We start from the raw sequence: 27,760 nt of genomic DNA on the forward strand, positions 1-27,760 counted from the left end.
CTAGCAAAATATTTCTGGTTTATATTGACCCATTATATCTAAACATTCCTCCTGCAAAAAGAAAGAAAAATAAACTAATTAGTAGGCGTGCAAAATAATTATTTCTATGAAGCTGATAGATTTATGTCGTTGATTCAATAATTTTTTTTTCTACCTATTTGATCAAAATTGACTTCACACAATTTTCCAAATATTTAAAAATATTAAAGATGAAGCGTAAAACAGAAATTTGCATTAAATAAAATAGCAATAATAAATTCATATTTTCAAAATAGAAGCTTAAATTTAAGAATTATAGGTGAAAATAAACTCATTTCTTCACGAGTATAAATTATTAAGTGTAAGTATTCATTTTCAACGCAATATCCGGAGAAAAATTTAAAGAGGAAATGTCAAAATGTTTTGTGGACAATTTTTCGTGAAAATCTTGATACGGAAAATTTTTTCGAAATGTGAAATGAATCGCCACTAGGAACAATCTGTGATGAGCTTTAAAGTTACAGCGATCATTAAAAAAAAAAAAAAACATAGAAAAAATATACGATCTGCAACAGAAAAATTTGACATATTTTGTATCTGATAAATCACTATATCAAATAATTAACATGATGAACATTCAGCATTGTCTCATCTCGATAAGTTACTTCTAAATTCTAAATAAAATCTACGTTGAAACATGTATTTTTCAGCTAGACAAGATTTTAATCAATTTGAGTACTCAATATCCTTATTACATTCGGCGCAATTGAATTTAAAAATAATGAGAATGATCAAAACATGAAATAAATACACATCAAATTTTGAAAAAAAAAATGAAAAATACACTTTTTTCGAGTAGGTATTAATTGAAACCGTAGGGTTTCATATTTCAAATACACTATAAACATAAGGTTTTTAATATCTTGCACTAAATACAAATTGGTAATAATTAATTTACCCATATATGTACTGGGGTTTGCAGTTTACACGCAATTGCCACCTTGATTTTACACCTTCTTATAAACGTAAAAATATGTCATCAGATCAGTTTAAAACTTCGTTAAAAATTATTCTCATAAAAAAAAAACTAATTTATTTTCTTTTCTAAGATAATAATCATCATTCAAATTTAGCCAGGCTCTTTAATTGAACAAACTAGAAAACATGGCATTTACCTCAGTAACGTTCGAACATTTTGTGTGATTTAAAATAATTACTATTAAATATTAGCTGTATTTTCATACTTTTTCCTCATTTAACTGCGCACAGAAACTTCTTCGATGCCTTTCTGCCTCGGTAACGATAAAAATTTAACAACTTGTAAATGTTGTTGGCATATTTTATTACTTGTTTAGTATCGCGAGAGCAATGTTTCCGTCTAGTGAAACATGGATCAACGTGAAAGAATTCCTAGTTGATGCATTTGTTGCTTCTACATGTTTACCTTTTTTTTTGCCCGAGAATAAAAAAAAAACGAAAAACGATAACGTTCAAATTGGTTGCCTATACGTAAGTAAAGGTACTGTATAACTAATCGCAAAAGCGAGAGAACTTACGGCTTATACGCATTTGCTGCGATAATAATGCTTCATTTTATATTGTATCATTCGTACCATAATTTAATTCGTTTCGATATCAAAAGAAAACAAAAGACATACACAATAGGTATTAGGTAACTTAGGTCTATAGATAGCCATTCGTAATTTACAAAATACAAAAAATCCTAAATATTGATTCGTAAATTTTTTCCTATTACTCCCGTAATACATGTAATTTGTGAAGTCAATTCTGATCGCAAAACATGAAACATTCTTACGAGCAAAATGGTAAAAGTTTTAAAACGAAAATCACTAACTTTTGGTGTAGTAGCTTGAGAATTAGATGGTAATATTAGTGGTCTATCGGTGATAGGTGAATTAGGAGGAGATCGTTTAGTCGGCGACGATGGACCTGAAAGTGAAAGAAAAATCAAATTAAAATCATCGCATGGCTAAATATTTTCTATATATTATATATACGTGAATTCAGCTAGATACAGTACATATACATTAGGGTGGAGCGAAAAAACAGAATACTTCGGATTTGGACGAAAATTTGCGAGGATCGAGCCCCACAGCTGTTCTGGGAGCAGTGCCAGGGGTCTTCAAAGTGGGGTGCGGTCACTTTGGAAAAAACTTGTTTTTTTAGAAAGTACAACCTATGCAAACCTTCAGTCACCCCCTCCCCTGAAAAGATCCCTGCCTATTGAATTCAAAATTCAACATCAGTAGTCTCCCACTCGAAATAAACTTCCTCACCGACTTTGGTCCCCAAATCCAAAATGTTTTTTTTTTTTTTTTCACTCTGCCCTTACATGGATAATGTAAAAAAAAATACTAATAACATGAGAATTGAAATTGATTAACAAATGTTTGATTCATCGATAGAGGCAAACCTATGAAACGATGAACATTTCCAAGAAACTTAAAAAAATTCGGCACAAGTTCATCCGATCACGGATACGAAAAAGCACGTTACACGTGTTATTCGCTTATACTTGTAAGGTTACCATTACGTAAGTAATACTGATCGTATTTTCAAAGTGAGGTGTAATTACTTTTATGCGACGTTCATTGACGTTGACTTATTAGGTATAGGCAGTAGGCACAGGTACATATTACTCGTATGTACAATGATCGAATTTAATTTTCTATTACGTGGTCCTTCTAATTTAAAAAAAATACCTAATATGTATATTATAACAAATAATTGCTCACTCTTTCTCATTTTTTTCTTAGTCATTAGATAACTTCATTAACATATTTTCACAGTATTTTGCCAGTTGCAGTGTAGAACAATTCAAAGAGAGACAAAAAAAGTTACTAAACTCAAGATTCATGTTTCATTTTGATTTAAATTTTTCAACGAATTTCAACTGTTTAACATCAACATGATAATTAATTAACTATCGCAAGGATTTTTATTTCGTGAGCGCTGTAGGAAAAACTGAACAAAATTTTCGTGAAAGCTGAAAATCTTTAGCACTTTCTTCTTCTGATAAAACTAAAGCTCAATTTAGGAACAAATTTTATTAAAATGTTTGACAAATAGTGCAGAAATTTGCAACAGAAAATAAATATCGCAATTCGTTCATTCAACTAATCAGCTTTCTCTGCACCGAATCACAATTTTTCGCACTGAACAACAACTGCGAAGACAAAGGTATTTTAAACAATTTTTTGATGAAAAAAGCAGAATTTTTGAACTAAATTCAGATTTTTAAATAATAATCAGCAAATTTGTAGCTAGCAAAATTATCGTTCAATTTGGGAAGATTTTTTATACATTTCGTCTTACACAAACAACTTTTTCACAAAAGGACATCCCTTCTTCATTCATGATTGATTCATTTTGTAAAATCACCGTGCAACGTACATATGGGATAGAATTAACGTATTTTTCGATTTGTATTCTCGTTTCTAGATTCCCCAACTTGTGCTTATGTTCGACAAAATACCAACGTATAGAAAGAAAGGTTACACGGTATACCTGGCACAGAAAAGCACACCTGGTTAAAAGGTTATTATTTTTTCGAAGCCGAATACCTCAAGTTCTAGTAGAGAATAGACTTCACGAAATATACTCGCTTCTGAATGATGAGGGGGGGGGGATCGCATATACTATTGACCATATTATTATCATATCGTAAATTCATTCATAAACTTTAACTTCAAATGCTTCGTAATCCGAATAAATATTGAATTTTATAAATTTTTACACCTCGACAGACGTAAGTCAGCGTGTAAACATACAAATGAAACAATCGCTGATATAAAGAGGAAACGCTTTACCTACTTATTGGTGATAAATGTAAAAAATATATAATATCTTGTATATACAAAGCAGTAAAAGGAAGACAAATTATACCTTGTGAAACGAACACTTGATAGAATTGTGACAAATAAGTCAATATAGACAACCTGTCCGGCACTTCGTATTCTACCATATCGGAAGCGTCTAGCAAAGCTGGTATACCAAGATGTCTTTCAGCCGTTCTGAATGCAAGCTCGTTATTACCATAAATGTCCGCTTTATTCAACGCAGAGAAATCTCTGAAAAAAAAAACATACAAACGTTAAATCCAATTAAACCAAAAATAGAAATGTAATACTTCGTTTCACGTTATTGTGCAAAAAAAGCTAGTTTATTATGTTGAACACGCGTTTATCTTAGAGCAAAGGTTTATGAATATTAAATTGCCAACTCGAATAGGTAGGTAGCTAGGTACCAGAGTCGATAGTATCCTGATTTATAAATAATGCAAAATTTTGCAAATGGAATTACGAGTTCGTGGTTTTGAAAAAAAACCTGCATCGGTTGAGGAAAAAATTCGATTGAAGTCAATAGGTGAAATAATACAATGTTGATAGTCAAACTATTAAAACCAGTAAAATTTGGAAGCAGGATCATTATTCTTATTTTTATTCCGAGTTCGAACATAATTATAACCGGATACGTTTGACTTTTTTTTTCGTTTAATGAGTTTTAGAAAGTGCAACGGGTACTGAATAATAATAATGAACTAAATTCACTTGGGACACGAAATTTTCACGATTTAGTGACAATAGTTTCGATTTCATTCAACAGTCCGAGTTGGCGCACCTGGAATTTCACGGTAGGTAACGGCTTGAAGTGGTTGAAAGGGTTCGTAGTAGAAATCAAAAATTCAATAAAGTTTTACTTTCGGTCTCCTCAGAGCGATTTGAATTACCTGAAGAAAATTTAAAACTCACTAGAGGTTCCAAAATTGCCTATAAGTGATTTTTTTCAAGTTGAATAGTTGAAATGTAGTAATGATTCACAAGAGTTCGTATCATTTTAAAAGAACATTTTCTAAAAAGTTGAAAATTCCTCATATGACAGTTTCTTGGATTTTCAACATTTTTCAAAAATTCACCAAAACTCTAAAAATAAATTTTATTCGTAAAATATAAAATTATGGTTGCTGGAGTAATATAGGATGTCCTCTTTTAATCTTGCTAAAAGTTTCGTGCAAATCAAAGCGCTTTAGTTTCGAATGATCCCCCGGGCAAGTGTAAGAAAATGAAAATTTCAGATTGCATTCAATCAGAAACTCAATTCAAGTCAATAAAACAAAACGTAAAAACGAGACTTAAATTTTGACCATTTTCTTGTACATACCTACGTACCTTCAACAACTTCAAAATTGTTCAAAACACATAATTCGACATGCTGGGTAAGTCATCTGTATTGATGCATCGAATTTACACATCCTTACATAATTTCCAGCTGGAGAAAGAGATCGGGCGAAATTATTAACCGGCGTAATTCGATACGGGTAGTTGTGTACTTTATTTATTTCTTTACAAAAAACAAAAAAAAAACACTCTTAACCATGAAGTTTGTTACAATTTCGATACTTTCCATTTTAAATAAAAACGCACGCTCGCCTAGAAAAAGTTACATAAAATTCTTATAATTAAAAATTTATCTACCGTTACACTATTAAAAAGAAACGCATTTATTCGATTTTAAAATTGAACCTTCACAATTAATAAGTATATCCACTTCGTGTACGACATAATCGCATCAATTTTTTTATAATACGCAGGGAAATAATTTATAATTGCACATTACACCTTAAAATTGCACCGGGTAATTATTTTTTATGTTCGTTGGAAAATAAGATCCGCAGTCAAGTGTCGAGTCGTGATACCGTTATAAACGTGTAATACGCTGTATGCTTTTACACTTATGAAAAATAAATATCGCTACAATACATATGCGAGTATTTTATGTATATCTACCAATATAATCCTTGAATAAAATGTCTGATTTAGTGTAGGCCGATAAATATACTACGCTTTACCGCAGTGTTCTCTGAAATCATGAATTTAATGTTGGAGCATTGTATCGATGGTTCATTATAATGTCTTACAAATGATCATCTTCTTATTGCTCCATTATGTTCGTAAATTACAAATACATATTCACCGCCAAAACGGAAGTGATAATTAAAGGAACGAAAAAAAAAAAGAAAAATTACAAAAACATGCAGAGGCAGACGTACAATATGTGCAATAAGAATACACGATTACGATATGTAAGTATGTACTGTAAGTACATACGATGAAAAAAAACATATAATTTTTTCGTTTGCCTTTTGAACTCATTACAATTACGAGTGTTAATTGAGACAAGGTCAATTTCATTTTACTTACCCCGGCATATTAAGTAAATGCGTTCCTATCAAGAAATGCCCAGGCATTCGCGTTACATTCATCCTTCTTTTTTGATCTTTTACCAATAGTTAGGTACGAGTAGGTACTTATTTGAAATGAGCGAACATCGCCGCTTACAACGATTTTTATAATTGGCAAATGATTACACGTTTTTACGTTTTATTGTTTCTCTATTTTTTAAAATACACTTTCGAGTAACAGGCCAATATAGCCAGCAGCCAAACTTTCGGTAGCGGAAACCAGTGTTTACTTCCTATTTGGATATAATTTGGCTAATACGTGAACATTTCATGACCTATTTAAATACGAAATTATCAGTTAACTGGTTATAAACTCGTTATTAAGGTGTCGCGAATACTCGTATAAGTACCATACGATATATTATACATAATGTAGAATACGTTTACGAATACATGTGTAGCTAAAAGTTGCAGCAAACTAATGGAAGCGTCTATCTGGTATTAAGTAAAGATATACCGCATGCACAGGCACTTAATATATCCAGGTACCAATGGTATCTGCTCCAGTAAAGCTGTCAATTTCACATAAATAATGTATAATACAGCTTCAGCTTTGAAAAACAAAACGGTGTAATCTCATAAAATATGATTTTTATCGGCATTTTTTTGTTGAAAAATTAAGTGCCCAAAACATTGGTGAAATGTCACTCGAGTTAGAAAAATTTGGAGGCGCTGAAGTTCATTTTTGAATTTAATGACAACATTTTCCAAAAAGCTCACAAGTGACATTAAGGTGACTTTTCACACTATTTCATGAAATATTTTCATCCCAAACAAAACCCGTAAAAGTAGAGTCCCCTCCCGAAAAAACGACCCACTTTTGAATGTTTTCCAATACATACGAGTAATTTCAAATTACTACTACGTACAGGTCAAAAATGAGTGTCAACTAATCCGTTCAACTATTTACGATCACTACCGTAAAATTTCAAGTGTCAGTTCAAAAGTAAATTTCTGAGGAGTAAATTTTGAAAAATGCACAAAAAATGGATTTTTAGAAAAAACTTGCCAGACTTGAAAACAACCATTTTCTGAGTCTTTCTGAAGCCACCAGCGAGTTTTCAATTCTCTTTATAATTTTAAAATCTTTCTGGAAGGATGAAAAATTAACTTTTGCGCCTTAACGGCTTTTACCACCGTGGTTATAGTGGAAAAATCTCAAAAGATTCTCAGCGAGTAAGACAAGTATCAATCAAAGTTATAAATGCTCAAGCTCATTTTTGAAATTCCTTGAGAAGATTAAAAAGTCACAGGAGAGGAGGGAGCGACTTGAAATTTGTGATTTTGGAATTGAACGGTTGTATAGATCAAACAGAAGATATTCGTATGAATGAGCTACTTGTGTTAGAACAACTGATTTTTTTCTTCCTGGAATTCATCGTCGTTGACCAGAAACCCACTTTTAATGAAGGTTTGAAATTTAGCGGCAACGGCTTAAAACAGTCAAGAGGGTTGCCGTTACTAATAAAGAGCATATCAAAATTGTGGGCGCCTAAACTTATAGACCCTTTAGAGTTACTCGAAATTGCAGAAGGTCATTTTCGAAATGAGCTCTGATGAAGATGATGAAAATCCTGAAAAGCAAGTAGCCAACCAAAATGTTTCCTTTCCCAGTTCTGCATTGTTGTGATTTGGTGCGGCAAAATATCTCTATAAAGGAGATGAGGACTCTCCATCTAATTGGACATTGTTGTTGCCAAAATTAGCCTCCGTATGGCTTGAATCATTTCGAGCTCAGTAAGCTATGCGCATGTGTTGCCCCATTCTATTCTCCAACTAAAAAGCTGCTAGGATCAACACTGATGGATTTGGGTAACGGCGAATATGGGCACGGTGGAATAAAATAATTGTCTCTTGAAAATGTTTCACACCCCCCCCCCCCCCTTTCAAAGAGAGTGTGTTTTTTTGCCAAAAATTGAGGTCAAAAATGAGTTGTTTACAGAACAGAATTTTTTCATAAGTTTTCTCCTACGAACCAAGTTGGAGAGAGAAAAATGAATTAATAACAAACTGAACTAAATTGAGAAATTGAAGTTGCACGTTTTTTTTTTTTTTTTTTTTTTTTCATAATCCTTACTTTTATAGCCCTCTGAATAGTTTTTCGTCGATTCGTTCCCTCCTCATTCTCATAACAAGGACTTCTCACATCATTCTAAGTAATTCTAATAATACACTCATACGTGTATTTCAATCAATTTTTCTACCTTCTACCTCTCACGTACCGTGCTCCCGAACGTTCTGTGTACCTGCTGAAAACCGCACAATTACACGCGCCGGTCTACTCATCGCTGATGTTCGTTTACTTCTCCAAAATGTACGCGAACTATGACCAAACTCGGCCAGGCATTAAATCAAAACATCTATTAATGCTCATAGTACACCGTCCAAGTATGTCGACAAATCATAACTGTCCTTCGTAAGCATAAACAGCATAAAATTTAGAATACCTACCTGCGTTCATTTCATATAAATATTTGATTCATGGTGCATGCCTAGTTGCCTAGTGCCTACATATCCATTATCTATAAGTTAAGTACTCATCTAACCTATACATTCGTACTTCATTATAATATGTAGTATGTATGTACTACCTGTGCAGTGTGCACTGCACATTTACACGCAAAATTCTCCACCATTTAAACGAGCCCATTCCAAAGTGTGAAAGTTATCACTCTTGTATGCTACTACATTAATAACAAATACAAAACACGTATATCGTACACACCGGTGATATACCAAACTATTTTAATGGGTACCGACATATGCGTATGGCTTCATTTCTCATTGAAACTTGAAACAATGACCGCTCTTGATAAAGGTACACAACACAGTGAGAAAAAAAACTTGACACGATATCGCATAACAATTATTTCTATCGAGAGCGCGGAACAAAAATTTTTACGAGTGGGTAATGTCTCAAAGAGAGCAGAGCTTCCATTATCAACGCGGCCGATAAATAGGACATTTTTATAAAGAGTGTAATTTACGAAAAAAAAAAAAAATCCAATCTTATAATCATCTTTGGTCTCATTTTTTTCACAAGTACACGTGAAAAATGAACATAACTAGTGAAAAAAAAAAATCATCGCGATCTTACATATCATTGAGAATTTTGTATTTTCTTTATTGAAAAAGTATAGCATTTTTCCATCATCATCATTGAAAACCCAACATAAATCCAAGTATCCTTGATGCGCTGATGATTTCGAATACATGCAACGGGGTCATAATAATATAATAACGTACCTAACCTACTACCTAGACCTACCTATCTTTCGAAATAGACTGTATTTTCATTTTTCTCTACCTCATCCTCTCTCCCTCTGAATTTAATCCTAGAAAAATGGCTATTCATCGAGATTACAATGCATATCGAGTAAACAGTATAAATATAAAAATAAAAGAAAAAACATCAAATTATATTACGCAGCCTACATACTGATTTTATACTGCGATGACACACTGCACGTTGTATTAATATTACACCTTCAAGCTGATCTACTTTTAGCATTATATAGCGTATATGAATGTTAATCATACTTTAGCTTCGAGTCAAAAAAGTAGCACCTAATACGTAGCGTTTATGTAGGTACATACTTTAAACGCCGGTTCAACTTCGCTATTAATGAATTAAACCCGGTACAATATTTTGCTATGTGATTAAATAAATATAAATACGTACGAGATAAAAAATGAAAATAATTACACAAATTCGCAACATACACCTATACAAAATAAAAAACTACGTGGGTATACAGTTTCTTCTCACATAAAACATCACCTCTCGATTCAGGAATCAAGCAAAGTTGCACTATATTTTTTGCAGAATTTCGCCAGAATAAGATGAAAACCTGCTTATATTATGTTATTCTGCACTCGAAAGAGAATTTAAATTTCCAACAATATTTTCCACGAATTGTGCTCATTATATGTATAGGTACCTAATCATTTCAACCGTGTAAAGTGTAAGTAATGCAATGAGCAACGCAATTTAGCGAATTATGATATGATAACTATTCACATGAAAACTCACACATAGGCAGTGCCTATAGTCTATTGTGAAACTTATATCTGAAAAACTCCCTATGAAAATAACGTTGATAACAACGTTGAAAATGAGAATGAGAACAGAAAATATACACCAGGTTTACGTTTTAAAATTAAAAATAGAATCAAAGATATGAATTTCAAGTACAAATAACTATACATAATTTTATAATCGATTTCGATAAAACGAATCAAGAGAATAGAAAAATTGAAAGAATTTAATCTGACCAGCATTTCTGCACGATTAGTCGGTCTCTGTACAATATATTCAAGTTTGCGGTATGGAGATTCTGCTCGTTCCTACGCATATTGACAATTTATTTTGATATCCCTACCCTACTCTTCTCTAGGTTTTCCCGATAAAATTGATTCCTTACTTCAAGATGAGAAACTTGAAATTGTTATTCAGTATTGTTTTCACGACAAAAAAAATCGTTTTAAGGAATAAATTAAAAGCCCTATGAACAACATTACAAAATTGTGAGCAGTAAATTGCCCCTCGATAGCGGGTAAAAAGTTCTTTCCTCTGAGAAACTTTGCTTTTTAAATGCTTTGAGCAGAATGAAGAACGATTATTTTAGTGATTTATTGAACGGGCCAGGCCGTATTCATTGATGTTATTTAGGCATCACTTGGCCAAGTAGTGAATTTTGATTCAATTTTATGAAAATTTCATATTTTAAAAATAAACAATCGATACTTCGAAATCCAATCTCTCAATTTATTAATACAATAATAAAAAAAAAATGTCAAAAATTCAATCACGCCTGAAAAACTTGCTTTAAAATTCACCACTTGGACAAGTGATCCCTAAGTATTAACGTTTATGAATACGGCCCTAAATATTTAATATTGGAAAAACAGTCAAAAAAAAAAAACTGAAAAGAAATCGCAGAAATTTGTTGAAAGAACTTCAAAAAATTAAAATACTCAGATGAAGATACAAAAAAAGGGATAAGGATTGAAAACAAATTATTCTGTTAAAAAAAGTAGAGGAAATTTGGATTTTCCAATACGTACCTACTCGTAATCTTACTTGGAAAAAAATGGTCCGGGTAAAAATCGTTTCATAAAAGCGGAATTTTTTTTCTCAAAAAAAGTTTCAATTCAATTTTTAAAATGTTTCAAGTTTTAAAACGTAAGAGTAAAAGAGAATAAGATGAAATAGATTTCACAGAGCAAATTTTTCAATTTGATTTTTAATCGAAAAACATGTCAACTTTTGCAGACTTTTGTTTTAAATTTAACACTTGTAATCAAAAAGTCACACTCGGAGTTCATTGAAATATCCGGCGAGGGTAGTTCTTTAATTGCTCGAAAAAAAAAAGAATTCAACAGCTTAGGAATGAGAATAATAGTTACCTATTAAAAATAATCACAAATGAGTCACTCGTGAAATTTTCTTTTATCGTCTAGACGAGTTAGATATGCAAGCAAATGTCTTTTCTTGTTTTGTTCTATTGAAAATTTTAAAAAATGCTTTCAAAGCATTTCCTTTCGTATCCACAATTTATGCCGTCATCGTCCAGTCATTTGAAAAGACGTTGACTAAGCTTACGATTAGATTGTACAAATAAGTTGACATATCGATGAAAAAATTACCAACTGTATAAAATTGCGACGAGAGAGCGTATCGAATACGCTGGGTATGAAAAATTTCATTTAACGTACACAAAAATCACTCATTTCAAAACAATATTATCTAATCGAATGAATGCTAGTTATGTAATTCGTAACAAAAAAGAAAAAAACTAAAAATGTCGATTGAAATGATTTTGGGAAGTATTTAAACTGCAATATTCGTTTGAAGTGTGATTTAATCTGTACACGAACACGTGTTTAAGCAGTCAATTGTGCATCCAGTTTTGGATGTTTTTTTTTCCTCAGATAGGTATATCGCTATGGTCTTAACCATACATGTAGCTTATTTGTGGTTCAAGATCGTTTATTTACGCGGGACTGCGTTTCATTTACATACACGTATGCACATCCATATCCATATTTAAGTACGAGATACTCAGAGCTGTTCTACGTAGAGGTTGATGCGTACACATAATTCTTCGACTTACTTATAAGTACTTCCTTCCACTGTTATTGAGTATTTTGGTTATTGCTTTGACCTTGAAGTTAATATCATGATTCCGTTTTTGGAAAAGCAAAAAATTAAAAATCACGCCGTCTATTTTTCATTTTCTAAAACGATGGAAAACGTATCAATTAGTAACGTAGGAGTGCCGAGTGGACGCCTAATTCGTAACTTTTGATATTGTTTTCCGCTTCAGAATTACGATTCTATACCAGAGAGTAAGCAGTAAGAAATTAAGAATCTATCTGCTTCAATAGTACTCGTACTTATTTTCAGATGAAACTAGTTATTGGTTGATCAAACTATGGCACATATACGTACGCGTAATTTAATTGGTCAAGGATAACCGTCTCTCAAAAGATACCTACCTACATTCGTTTATTGGTTTCAAAACAAAGCAACATAATAATTTTTCTGTACTTATATCGTTTGTGTTTTTTTTTCTGCTGTTTAAAAAAGTACCTCATGACAATTGATGAAATAGCGCTATCATATACGATATAAACCGAAAGTATAGACGGAGGGGACATCATCGTGTGGACTTTTTTCTTTCCAATAGATACAAGATATTTTATTATGATACAAGCTTTTACCTATATCGTTTGTGTCGTTCACACGTTCCGTGTCGCAATTCGTTATGCTGCCACGAAAGCAAAATCGTAAGTGCCCTGGGAGTTATTCGAAATACTTGACTTTATTACAAGCGTGAGAAGTACGGAGTTGAAAAAAAAATCATCTTCATTGTGTTGCATCGACGTATTTCGTAATTTAGACGAATATTTCGAGGGAAATTACTTTCAAGGTGAGTACGAAGCATGTGTAATGCGAGTATGGAGCGTTGCATTACTATCTTAGTTTGGGAAATATGTTGAGAATGATGCCACAAAATACTCCCAACTTACTTAAGTTGTGCATCAAGTCTAGGCTATGGAAGTGCCTTTTTTAAATGTATTTTTCGCAACATTTTTAAAAATATTGAAATTACAGCTTAAAAAAACGAAATGTTCGTGTCTACTTGTGCATTTTCATAAATTGGTTTCTGAAGGAATATTTGATTGATATCATTTTGAAAATCAAGAAGAAAAAAAAAATTAAATTTCGTAAAGTTTGTTAAATCCAGATCGGCTAGAAAATTGCGGCCATCGATTTTGGAGGCGAGAGGGAGAATTTGATTTCAAAGGCTAGAAGAAGTGTTGCGTGATTTGTGGCAAATATTGAAGATTTTGTTTCAAATTTTAGATTTTGAACTTGTAAAAAAATACACTTTTCAACCCGTTAATTCGGATTTGTCAATTGCCATTCAACTATCCTAATCATTTTGGAATGCCAAACTTATGACAGGATTAAATTTTACTTTCAGTGGCCGAAGTTGATTACGACGTCTTCTGGAGCGATTCAAAGTTGCTCCTAAGTTCACATACGCTCAAAAATGATCGGAATCCATTCGGGGTGTCGACTTTAGTACATTACCGGATTTTCAGATTTTTATATCTACATTCTACACTACACACATATAATAATCATTCTTCGTAGAAAATTAATGCACCAATATACTCTTTCCTTCATTTTAAAAATTTCGTCTAAAATTTAAAAATCAACACAAGTGCGCTCTTTCAATAAGTTAAATTTCAGCATCGGAGTTGATAGGATGTAAAAATTCCCTTCTTAGTAAATTTTTCAAGATCGCTACAAAAGGATTACAATGAAAAATAAATATTTCTTTCAAAACGAAAAAGGGTGAAGAGACTAGAGATTGAAGTACTTTAATTTGATTTACAATTTTTCGCCTTAGGTACCTATCTATCTTTACTTCAATACCTACGTACTAGAAAAATTCTTCAATTTTTATTTTTAAAAAATCATATTTTTCCAATTTGAAAACTCATTTTTAGTTTTAGGTATGTAATGCATATTTTGAAAAAAAAAAACAAAAAAAAACCAAACCTATATTACAAGTATGTACTTACATGAGATCAGGTCTGAAACGATGAATGAGTGCGCAAAATGCCAATCCATCTCGCCAAGATGTGGTCATATTTTCAATCTTGATACCGGGATACCCTTCTAGTACCCGTTTGCACCATAATTCTAAAGCTTTGGTACCTTTACGTTCAACCATATTCGTAACGCGTTACTCTGTAAATAAACAAAAAAAAACCGCACATGTAAATTACAAAACCGTTTCACAAAAAATTCGCATGTAGAAATTTCATAGCTTCTTAAAACAAAACGCGCGAACATAGGAGGTAAGTAAAGTACATATAATATGCAAAATTTACGAAAAATTTAAAGTAATCGCTGCTCGACCGTAGTACTAAATGACGCGCTCTCATGCGGAACCAAACAGTAACCACATGGATTGAAAATCGCGTAATTAATCACACCTGTGGCAGTGATTCAACACGTACGACATTTCTTTGATCAACAATGTGCTTTAATAGGATAAGGAAGGCAAGGCATGAGAGGGAAGAGAGGGAAGGGCTAAGTACGAGTATGATGTACTAGCAAAGAAAAAAGTGTAATCTCTACTACACGAGCAACGACCAAAAACTTATTAATTTCGACACACTCATCACTTTGTTCGTCATCGCAAAATACAATAAATTACAGTTATAACTATCAAGGTAAAACAAAGTGGAAAATTTATTATTCCAAAAAATCATACAAAACAGGCAATCTAACTCGAGCCTGAGCCTGTCAAATCTTACTACGCATATCATGTTTGTACAGTTAATTCGAGTGAAATTCAAACAATACCAACTTGAGCCAAATATCATCGAGTAGGTACTCCGAAGCTCAAATAAATTTCCAATAAATACCTAGATAACGCCTATAATACTTACGTACTCGTAGTTATTAGTACGCAGCACTGGGAACTAAACGACTCACGAGAACCTCATTATTCGACTCAACATGCACATAAACTAAACACCACTTCGGTTGGAAAATTCTCACCACGAGACCGTCAGATTAAGAAATTACTTTCGACTACGAACCCCACGAACCGTGCAGTGAAAAAGACCCTAACAACCCTAACTCATCGAACCGGTTCTTAATTACACGTAAAAACGATAAAATACGAGTATGACCCTCGAAGACGAAAGAAATCACCGAGGTTTATTCAAAAACATCCTCGCCGCCAACAGACCCAGTAGACTTCACGCTCGAATAAAAAAAGAAAAAAAAATAGGTAGAGGTACTAGGTAGCTAGAGCAACGTACAATATACTCGTACAGTAGATACAGATACCTAGTACCGATCTGTACGTGAAACCTATACCTTTACCTACCTTACGAATTTACGACGTTTGATTTTCGTAATAATAATAAACCATGCAATCTAACATTTCGCTAACAATACAACAAAATGCAGTATAGATAAACTCATCCTCATTTCGATTGGATTTTATATGGTCTATAAATACAAATCTTGGCTATTTTTTGACCAATTTGCCAGTAAAGAGCACGATGACGACCAACATTCTTCGACATTTTCTAATATTTCGTTCTCTTGACCTAATTACCGTATGAAACTCATAAACCTAGACCTAACTATATCCGTAGGCGAATTACAGCGACCTTTTTTTTTTCACCAACAATTCGATCATTTTAAAGAGTACCATACCTTACCTACTGAAATTACATAACGCCGACCAACGATGCTCGTAGTGTGAAAATAGGTAATCATAAATATGGCTCATACTTGCCTTGTTATTCTAATTACACGATGCGATGTGAAGTGATGTGATGCGGCTTTATAGAACAAAACACTTAATTATCTGTTATACTCTACGATGCATTCACAGAAACAAGCCGAAAAGGAATGATTTTTAATTGTGATACATATTAGGAGTACGAGTAGGTAACAACTGGAAAGGTACTGATAAGAAGAGTTGAAAAAAAAAAATGGTTTCGAGCCATGTTTTCTTCCCTTCATCTCAAACTCCACACAACAAACATCCACGAATGTTACCATCTTTGAATCTAAACCGAAAGATATTTCAAAAGAAAACGAACAATGTGTTCTAAAACATCTTTTTTTTCTTTTTTTTTGTTGATTGGAACAATCACAACAGGTATGCCCAAGTTCATCTTTAACGTTACCGTAGGTAGGTAATCTTATATGTACATACTACATACGTATAATATGTACCTACGAGTATGTGAAACTTGAACCAAGATAGTATCGAAGTTCTTGTAGACGAGAAAAATTAAGATTCGAATTACATTAGCAGGGCGGAACGATTATTTATGAATGAATTTTACCGAAAAAGAATAACATCGTTGTATATTTAAATAGGTAGCCAGCCAGGTACTTACTTACTATTTCATACAAATTATTTTTCATTTATGGACAATTTTTTCGGTTTTATTTTAAACGCTTAATACGAACAAACTTTGTATTAATGTTTTCCAGTTTGCGAATCAGTGTGAGCAGAATTTAATCGATTCCCAAATTAGGAGCTTTCTAAACATAAATTATTTTTACTCGCGTGTACTTCTTCATGAACTCAACTGTAACATAACCTCACACCTCCAGTCCTCTGCCATCTATGTACATATATAATCTCGAGACCCTGCCAACAAGCAGCCATCACTTTTTTTTACACGGTTCCTCATCCAAAAAGTTTTTTTCCCAACTGAATCCCAGCACTGGATTGAAAAAAAACGATAATAACCATGGCTAATTTAACGATCGCAATGGACATCCCAATAGTATTCGAATAGCCAATTAATTAGTTCAAGTTCGTTTTTATAAATCTTATTAATCGATTACGAGCCGGTATTTCAATCATAGGACAAACCAGTCGACCAAAAATACTAACTCGTTCTCAATTCATTAGTTACCGAAACAACAAAATTCATCTCGTAGTTACTCGGCTATAACATTATTTTGATCGTTTGTTAGATGACGAAAGACAAGAAATCTCTACCGAAAATGTCACAAGTACTCGTAGATAGAGGTAAGCATTGTATTTTTCAATACTGAGAAGTGTAGAAAATTCACGAAATAATCTTACCTGCTTTGATTACAAACACTAATAAACAAGAAAAATGTTTTCTAGTGACGGAGGGGAAGCTGGGAAGGACTAGTGTATTGATTTTTGAAACGTTTCAATGTGCTGAAAAAAAAAGTGAAGCAGATAGGTAGCAAATAATACTCCGAATCATCAAAGCCAAAGCCAAAACTTGATACTGGGAAGTCCTACATTTGGAAAATAAAAGATTTGACGTAGGTCTAATCACTTTCTTGCTCAAAGAGTATACCCATTTTCACGTTTTATGACGATGAGATCGCGCCAAATTTTTTTAAAGCCAAAACTCCATTAACGTAAGACTCCATTACGTTGAATTTCGAGGAAAAGGTTGAATTGATCAATATATACAATCGATAATTTTTACCACACTATATCGGGATATGCTTTCCATTTTCTATTTATTTATAATTGCAGTTTGTAATTACCTAGCGAGCGATGTGTTGTTTCATCCTGATCTATTTTAAGACATTTCTGCTGCTTAATAAGAGCCACATGGCTGATATTGGGCAGCATTACAATTCGCCAAATGGTAAAAATTATGCATCGTAAATCGTAAAATATAAACAGATAAAACTGAATCATGAAACAGAAAACTCAATTTCAAAGTTTACAGTCAATGTTTAAGTTTTACTCATTCACGAAGCACACACTACTTATTTAGTTGTATTATATTGAATTATCGAAGTATACGTACCAACATTTGCAAATATGTAATGACGTTCTAAAATTATTGTTAAGCCCGAAATATGCGCGTATAAGTGCTCCATTACGAACGATGCATATTATAGAAGCAGAGGGGTTATTGAGAAAAAAAAGAGCCAAAATTCTCGAAACTGAGGCCAAAACAGAAAATTTCATTTGTGCGAAAATTCAAGTCTCGTTGAATTATTTGGCCTTACAATTATTAGAAAATTCGTGAGAGGGGAACATAAAAAAGTGACCTCACAGGGACCTATTCAGGAAAATTATGCACTCCAAAGTTTTAAAATTTGTCTAGTTTGGGGTTTGGAGCTCCCAAACGTTAAAAATCGACATTTCATCAATTACAGGTACATGCACATTTATAGCTATCGCGTTGACTTCTTTGGCCCTAAAACCAATAAATATATCACAAGAAAATCTCAGAGAATAATAGGGGGAAAGGGGGTTCTTGAGAAAATTCCTCAATTACAGATGTCACTCATTTCCGCATGGAAATAAGCAACCTGATAGATTCAAACTGGCAGAAACTAGATTCGGATAATAAGCTGAACATTACGAAAATCTTATAAATTTCTACGAGATACCTGAAGAAAAACTCCAAAAAACAAGTACTTGTAGTTCGAAAACAAGTCATAAGACTCTTCTCTCATAAGTCATAACATGATAAGAAAATGAAATAACAACGTTCATACACAAACATTTGAAACGAGACGCGAGGTAGGCAAACCTGGCAAACAGTAAATATACACCTTACTAAACGAAAACACGTGTATTACCAATTCAAAGGACCAACTCTATTACACTCTATGTACAATCGACCTGGCTCTAAAATATCGATAGATTGTAGTAACTGTACAAGTGTACATAAGGTAAGCGTAAACTGCGAACGCGAAAGTCAATTCCTTCTCGCGATAAATATTAACTCATTATTAAGCGCACCTAAAAAAAAAAAAAAAAAAAAACAAATCCTCTAATACAGTAATACTCCCTTTTCATTAGCGGTTCTCTTTGGCTGAGCATATTGATTGACAACCGGTTTTGTGAAAAATCATAATGAGAAAACCAGGTTCTGAAGAAGTTCAAAACCTCTTGATACAAATGGCATACTTAATGCGGCAATTCGTTATATAGTAGTTGGAAAGGCACCTTTAGCCTAAGCGTTTGGCGTGTCTAAGAGTTGAAACTGTTTCTCTCTTATAATATGTACTATGCACTACACAATTCATACACACGTTTGATAATTTCTTCGCTCATGTAGGTAGAATGCTGTCAAAGGTATGTCTACGTATATTCGCGTATCTCAAATAATTCACTCGCATGATTAATACGTCGTATTCGTGTGGTTTGAATTTGAATGAACAAATAATTCATCGTCAGATGCAAAAAAGTTACTCATTAGAAATAATTGAAACACAATGGTTTCAACTTGAAAAGATACCTCTACTTTACAAACTCATTTGACAAAAATAATTCAAGCATCGCGTGTGTGAGGAAATCTCTCCAACTACTCCAACTACCTACCCAAGAACATAAAAACATGATTTTGAGAGTAACTTCTTTGCTTAGCCGACGCAACATCACCTATATATTAAGTTAACTAATAATTATAGCATCGACAGCGTGTACCTTTTAAACTGAATATTTTTCTAGTTCGAATGAACAAACTCGCAACATTTCCAAGAAATGCAGAAAAAACATGCAGTGTTCTTGCTCAGATATACTCGGTTTTGTCTCGATAATTCTAGATCGTTTTAATCGCATACTAGATGAGACTCACCAACAGAAGTACAGCTACCGAAGGATTCTCATTTTTGAGTACATTACATACCGACCATCCTAAACGACAGAAAGAATAACTGAAGACAATTCAAATCAAGTAATCAAAAACACAAAATTCACGAAGTAAAATCGAAAAGAAGGAGCGACCAATATGATTTACTGTTTTAAATTTGCCAGTTCAAAAAAATGTACACAAACTATTGGAATTGGAATGAAGACATCTGCTCTCACTCTGCTTTAGCTCTTGACGACTCAGTGAAATTACATAAAAGGACACAACAAAATTTCATACAAAGCCTAGCAGCACAATTTTTTTTTTCAAATTTTAAAAAATACAGTCCCAGAGCAAATAGTATTATCTCCTTCACTAAAAAAATCAACAAAAAAAAGAAGAAAAGAAACAAGTAGGTACCTACTTATGGTACCAAATTAAAATTGAAATACCTATTATTGGATTTTGCAAGTATGTAGGTATTAGAGGTACTTATCAAAATATTAAAACTTTATTAAAAAAAACGGCCGGTTCACCTCACATCTCTTATATTCGCAACTCACTTCACTTAATTTTTAAATTTTGGACGACACAGCAATATAAATAAAATCTCAATTTTCACTCGATGAATTATTTCTCTCCTTCGAACGATTTAAAGTTTCAAACAAATTCAACTCGTGATAGCATCGTTGATTTTAAAACATACTCGTAGACTAAAATCGATAGAAATTACTTACACAGCGGAATATTATTTTTTCTAGGTTTCAACAAATGAGAATAGTCACCTCAAATTTCAATTAAAGTAAACATTTGACAGCCGAAAAATGAAAGAAAATTTAGCACAGCAACGGTAACTTCCGATACTGCATACACGAATCAATAAAATACCGAAAAGAAAATTACATAAACGATCAAACTGGCTAAACATGTTCAACTGACAATGAGTTACAAAAACTCCTACTGGAAATGAACGACGAAAAAAAATTGCAAAATCAGGAATTAAAACGGAAGAGTCGAATAAGTAAATATCATCGAAACATTGTAAAACACGCGGAAATAAACTCACGTCTGAATTCGAAATGAAAAAAAAAACACCAAATGAGAAAAATCATAACAGCTTTCTGACAAACGAAATAATTTTAGAGTTACGTAACTTTCTTTATAGACAACAATTCAACATCGAATATGTTTTCTTCATAATTATTCGAAAAGATCTTAGGTAAGTACTGCATTAAGAAGAATGTATACGACAAATCATTGAATAAAATAAATAATCAATTTTCTCAACATAACATTATGAATGAATGCCGAATACTGAATAACACAAGAACACCCGCGCCATTTTCTACATCTACAGCAGCACCTTTTCCTGAAATCTAACGAAAGAAAATCCAATCAACCAATACCCAATCAAAAGTAAAACCGCAGACACGCAATCGATAAATCTTCTCGAAAATCTCTTTTCAAATATGTAAGTTCGTCACGAAACAATAAAACCTTTTTTTTTTCAATTCTTGCATAAAATGCGCCATCTTAATCCATCAATTCCAAACATAAACACATAAAAATCTTCAATCTTTATTCTTTAATCATCGCAATCGTACTTAATCGAAATCGAATCTAACTCTTCTGTTTTTTATTACCTAGCTAAGAATGCATTCGCGCGGGATTAAATGTGCCAAAATGAATCAATATTTTTTTTTAAAAAAAAGGAAAAATGTGCAAATGTCGAGATCAAACCAGTTTCATCTCAAATAACAAAACACAAAATCACAACATGGAAAACCGGTCACCAGTAAAATGGTCCTTTCGTGGGAACCGAATTACCCATTGGTAGCTAGAGCTTATCTATTCGCTGGGCAGAAAATAATGAAACCGGTTCTATTTTTCTTCCTTTTTCTTTTCGATTCGCCTTTACTCAGATTTTACAAGCAAATTTTGAACCGGTTGTTTTTTTTGTTCCAAAAAGATGATTCATCAAATATCTCTATTTATTCGTACGAATATTTTGATCGAGAAACTTGAATAAATGATAGAAAATTTTACTCGAATACCTAAGTACATCACTACGAGTGAAAAAAAACAACAAAAAACAAACAACTCTAGTATCTCATCAGATAATTAAAAAATATCGAGAACGATCAAGTTTTACATGTATTACGCATCAAATTCTCAACATCGACGACGCGCGAGTTGAATAATTCTCATGTTGATTTCCTATATTTTTGTTCCTTTTTTTAGAAGCTGTGAGAGTTTCAAGACATTTACCGATGAAACATGGACGATAATTTCTCTGCAACTGGTCGTAAAAATACGAGTACTTTGACTGTGACATCTTTCCAGTGCGGCTGACCTGATAATGAACTATATGAAGGACATATTTATACATAAGTCATTTTTTGTAAAACGTTTACAAAAAGAATGCGAAACGCCGATAATAAAAAATTACCACATCCATATCAACATATCTCATTATCGTGTCAACCGCTAAATTTATAGAATTAGGCTCCATTTTCAAGTCGTCTTCTCGTTCACAATACAATAGCATCGCGAGCAACACAGATTTGGGAAATTCTGACGTATGGTAAATGCACATATCACACGTGTAATACCGACAAATACCTGCAGTGTTTCTTCTTTCAGCTCAAATGATCATTTGAAAGAGAAGAGAAAATTCACCAAATAAACCTATATGTATACGTGATATACTTGTGTAAATGTGTACGTATGAAAAATAAAACAGTTGGATATACCTATACACTTTAAAAAATTATCATAAAGAAATGCCATTACAATTCCGCTCCACTTTCGCGCTCTGCTCACAATTTGTGACTCGGCAAAACTACTCTGGTGCAAAAAAGCCTCCGTACACAAGTTTATACTATTTTTTATACGCATCGACGGCAGCAATATTACAATAGCTAGTACTAAAAAATGAAGAAAAAAAAACCTCCGTCGCTAATTTATATTTACATTGCATTTGATTCGGTGATTAAGAGAGAGACCAACACAGATACTTACACATTTATAACGAAAAGAAAATTCGCATTAAATTTTTATTTAATCTCGATGAATAAATTACCTTACATAAGACGAAGCATAAAACACCGCAACCGTAACATTGGGTGTTTAAATGAAAGTAATTCGTTATCAATTCTTGATCTTAATTCTTAAAACTTCAATTAGTTTGCATTGTATTCGTGTTGATATTTTAGGTGGAAAATTTCACACAACTTAACCAACACCTGGGAGCGAAGATTCGATCCAGCTAATTCCAATTTACTTATATTAAAATTCCATCCAAATGACAAATGACGAACCACGGCCCACGAAAAGAGAATTAATTTAGTTAATGTTTCCCCCTTTTTTTATCCATAACGCTTTCGTGTTTATTTTCTCCGAGCAAATAGGGTTCACGTTTGGCTGATTGATATGAATATTCAACCTATTCTCGAGTTAATGTCACGAATCAAACTTCGGATCAGATGACCATATTGCCATTTTCAACGGATTTCATCGTCAATTAAAGACAAGTCATCAGCGTCCAGTGCAACGCAGTCAACGCCTTAATAAGGAATAAAAACGAAAAATTGTCACAACAGAGGTTTTAACAAGTAACCGGAGACGACCTCATTTTTTTTTTAAATCGTTAATCAAATCAAAAAGTATTCTAATTACGTCAATATACTTACTTATATATAAATATTTTTACAACCTCGTACTATATTAATTAAACTCAATTACTTTTAATGACAAGTAATCAACTTTTTTTGTTTTATATGCAGTAGTATAAGCGTGCTTCGATTTTACTTTTTTTCACCTGTTAAATCCAACACCACAAATGAAAGAAACTTTCTCATGAGAATTGCACACTGCACAGTACAACATCATCAACGTAGGTAATCGACTTCAATAACTAAGTAAATGAGTATTACTCATCGCATGGTCTGCTTAGTGCTTACTAAAGGTAAGCTCACAATAAAACCATATATGTATTCAACTGTTTTAGAAAATTCAACTTACGATGCGTGAGTAGTTTTTAAATGAGCGTCTACGACACTAACGCAAACCCTTCCCTTCTCTCTGCCACCGCCATAAGCCTGAATTGTTTGAACTAGAATCAGACAATCGCTGCTAGGTACCTCTTTCAATGAAGAAATAAAACCATAATACGAATTGAGCTGCCATCCTGCAACACAGCCCAATTTTTCATTATTGTAGTCTGCCCCTGCCCCCCCGGTCAAGTACAAATCACCTCAACAAGATGTACATAGAGATGTGCACTTTTCAGAAAAGTAATTTTGGTGAAATGAAAAGTGAAAAGTTCATTGAAAAGTGTGAAAAGTTGTGAAAAGTGTGAAAAGTAAATCGTGTGAGTCTCATTTTAAAGCTCTCTGTAAGAGCTTCAAATTGATGTATTTTTTACCTATCTAAAACACACAAAAAAACAAATAATTTTTTTGACCTACTTAATCGAATAGTGGCAGTTTTGAGCCTTTCTAGAGCCTCTAATATTTTTGGGTTTTTTAGATTTGAAAAAAATGTTGTGAAAAATATCAAAAATGGGTGCTGAATTGCGAAAAGGGAGGAGTGGAGAGAGTGAAACTTGATATTTGACTTCATCAATGAGGTCAGTGATCTCTGATGAGTAAATTGATTGGTCACTCGCTTTTTTTAAAAGTAAAAACTGAAAAGTGAAATGAAAAGTAGGAACTTTTCTTTTCAACTTTTCATTGAAAGAAAAGTACTTTTCACTTTTCACTTTTCACACTGCACATCTCTAGATGTACATATATAATTTTCCATCTTCTTCAAAAATTTCAAGACAATTTCTCTCTCTGTCTCTCTAAACTCTATAAACCAGAGAGAACCCATTTAAATTCACGGACATTACCCGAGATCCAGAAAAGTTCACTGAAGCATCAATAAAATCCACTAATTTATTCAGTGAGAATGACTTTTTTTAAATTCAATTTGGTCACTTCAATCTTGTATAGCTGAATTTCTCTCTACGATTTCTTCCTCTCATGATCAAAGGAAAATAATTTTGCTATACCTTTTCCCCAAAAATTGCTTATAAGTCAAAAACTAATCAAAGGTCCAAAATAAGACTTATCTCGCTGTATCCAATTGACGATTAAAAATAAATCTTTAGAAAAGTATAATACACTTTACCAACTTGGTTCGAGAAAGAAGCAACGCTGAAATTTACCAACCAGAATTCGCAAATTGTGTGAATAATGTACGTATATGAATGATTACTTCAAAAAATAGTAATAACCCCTTCAGGTCATCTTCCTCTATAGTCTATACATGAAAAATATGATACGTACGGCACGTCTACGTAGTAGGTTAGGTACATTTGCAACAGCAGGATTTTTTCTCTTCAAAAGTGACCAAGCACCGGTACAGCGGTGTAATTACACTTTACGTTACTTCTCATCTACACGGTATCGTTTTATTTTTATTAGCTATTATTATTCCTCGTAACTCGTCAGCATCATACGGTTTGTTATTATTTTCATCATATGAGGTCACTACACTTTCCTTCAGCATAGAAAAAAAATCTTCACTCAACAATGAAACGCGGACAAAATAAAAATATATATAGTTATAAAAGAAACAAGCGCCGTTGCGTGCATCAATAATATTCTATCTACTCCTATTTTACCAACCATCGCTAATCTCTCCGTTTCAAGAATGTTCGGACATAGTTAGGTATAGGTACATGATAGGCACAGGTAGAGTAGAAGTACTGTAGGTAGTTACGGGTATCTAAACTTACACAACACACATCTCCTCTTTCAAAAATTTTAGTTCTTTTAAATTATTCCTTTTTTTCGAAACATCGGGTAACTATAGGTAATTTTAAAAACAATGGTGCTTGTTTAAATAAATAGGGGAATCGAAATCAAACACGCAATATTTCATTAGTCGACCAAATTAAAATTATGACCCGCAACGAATATCTAATCTTTTCCGAAGCTTCTAAAATGGGAATTTTTCAGGCAACATGATTATAGCCCTCCAGGCAAGAAAATACACTGCTTTGAACCAAGAATTTGATTTTTCAACTAAGTGCATTGGAAGTTTCAACAGTTTCAGTGTTTCAAAAATGAGATGACAAGGTTGGTCATGAATTTATGAGAATTAGGTAGATTCGAAGTATCACTATTTGCAAGTCATCGTTTGCTCTACTCTTATAGATTTGAAATTAATGTAAAATTCAAATAATGTACTCAAGCATGAATACTAAGCAAACGGTACTCATATCAAAGAAACAGGAACAAACACAATACTTGATGGGATTTTGTTGATTTTTTTGTTTTTTGAGGGCAACCGGTGACCACTCTCCAAAAATTTCAACGAAATATCATGCCATGTATCGATTCTTTCCGTTTTATTGCAACTTTGTATTTTTTGAGAATATTTTGATTTTGCGCTCGAGGGAGGCGGATCCTTGATTTTGTTTCAATATACGAACAATAGTTTAATTTTATGACATTTTTAGCCGTGTGAAAACATTTTTACAATTTTTCAATGTTTTATCTCACTTTTTGGTTTTATCCATATGCTTGCTTTTCATGTCCTACTTTCAACTGCAAACTTCTTAGCAGCAGAACTAAATGTACAAACTACCATAAGGGTAATATTTCAATTTCAAACTTGTAAATGTCAACGCACCACATAAACATTCAGAATGGTCGAATGTTGTACTCACATTTAAAATCTTACTCAATCCAACAATGAACCATATAACTCGCTGCATGGAAATTACCAAAGTGTAGAAACATATGTTATCCACATCGTTATTGTTTTATCTACAACCCAGCAGAATAGAATAATAGGCAGCTAAGCTAGAAGATGCGACAATGCTATCAACACTCGAACAGCAAATCAGATCAGAATATTCAAAGTACAAAGAAACACCTAAGTTTCGAACCGGTTCCTGGTTCGCGTCGTATACTTAACTTCTAAGTACACTTCTTCTTCCACAACACAATATTTTGTTGGGAAACGAATGAACTTGTTTGTTGGTCACTCAAAGTACCTGTCGCGATAAATATATTCAATATACGACCAACATTTATCCACATTATATTACCGCATAATTGCCAACTGTGTAGCTAACTTGACAATACTTAGCTCAAGTACCGATATATTTCCAATGAAATGCAATCACCAGATCGACTATGCGTTTAAGCCACAAAATTACCCAAGCGTTATGATGACTTCCAACATTTATGAAAAAAATCAATCACATGAAAAACCTCTGCAACAACTTTCTACCAGTCACTTCCATCACAATTTTAACAAAGGTTTTACATATAACACTTGTGGCATTATCAACTTTATATACCGTTGATATTATTAGAGAAAAACCTTTCATAGAAAGTGGGTATATAAGTACCAAGGGACCAACCAGCCTACCTACAACCAACCTGCTAAAAAATAACTTTTAGAAATAATTTTTTTCATGTACCTACATAGGAGCAGCTATGTACCTGACTACCAGTTCTTAATCTTGGTGAATAAGATATCCTTGTGCGTTACTTCGCCGCGTCTTTGCACCAAAAAACCATCTCAACTGAAATTAATTAACCATTCACGGACACACGGACTTGCACCAATGAAAAAAAAATAAATTATTTGGACACGCGATGGAAAAAATATTCTTTACGTTTAGCCAATCGATATAAGTACATGGTTTACCAGATCATCCGAATTATTACAGAATACCAACTAACGTCGTCTCAAAAAGAACACCTTGTCTATTATTATTTCAAAGGCGCTCGAAGAATCTTTTACAAAAGATGAATAAAACGTAAACATTATGCGCATTGAAATTATAATGAATATATTCCAGTTTAGGCA

General features: G+C 33.0%; 2 protein-coding genes across 7 annotated transcripts in view; both read right to left on the reverse strand.

Moving 5' to 3' along the window:
- Positions 1-14,493, reverse strand: LOC135834733 (MICAL-like protein 2). Its single transcript, XM_065348701.1, has 4 exons — positions 14,342-14,493; positions 3,886-4,070; positions 1,835-1,929; positions 1-51 (listed from the first exon to the last, which is right to left on the reverse strand). The coding sequence occupies exons 1-4, from the start codon at positions 14,491-14,493 to the stop codon at positions 1-3; spliced, it is 483 nt and encodes a 160-aa protein (XP_065204773.1).
- LOC135831869 (putative protein N-methyltransferase FAM86B2) overlaps positions 14,470-27,760 on the reverse strand; it is a 26,489-nt gene continuing 13,198 nt past the window's right edge. For all 6 annotated transcript variants that reach the window (XR_010556237.1, XR_010556232.1, XR_010556236.1 and 3 more), the window contains one exon: positions 14,470-14,510. The gene's annotated coding sequence lies outside the window, so the exon portion shown is untranslated. The remainder of the gene's footprint in view (positions 14,511-27,760) is intronic.

This window comes from Planococcus citri, chromosome 1, assembly GCF_950023065.1.
Source record: "Planococcus citri chromosome 1, ihPlaCitr1.1, whole genome shotgun sequence".
In the NCBI taxonomy this organism is placed as follows: Eukaryota; Metazoa; Arthropoda; class Insecta; order Hemiptera; family Pseudococcidae; genus Planococcus; species Planococcus citri.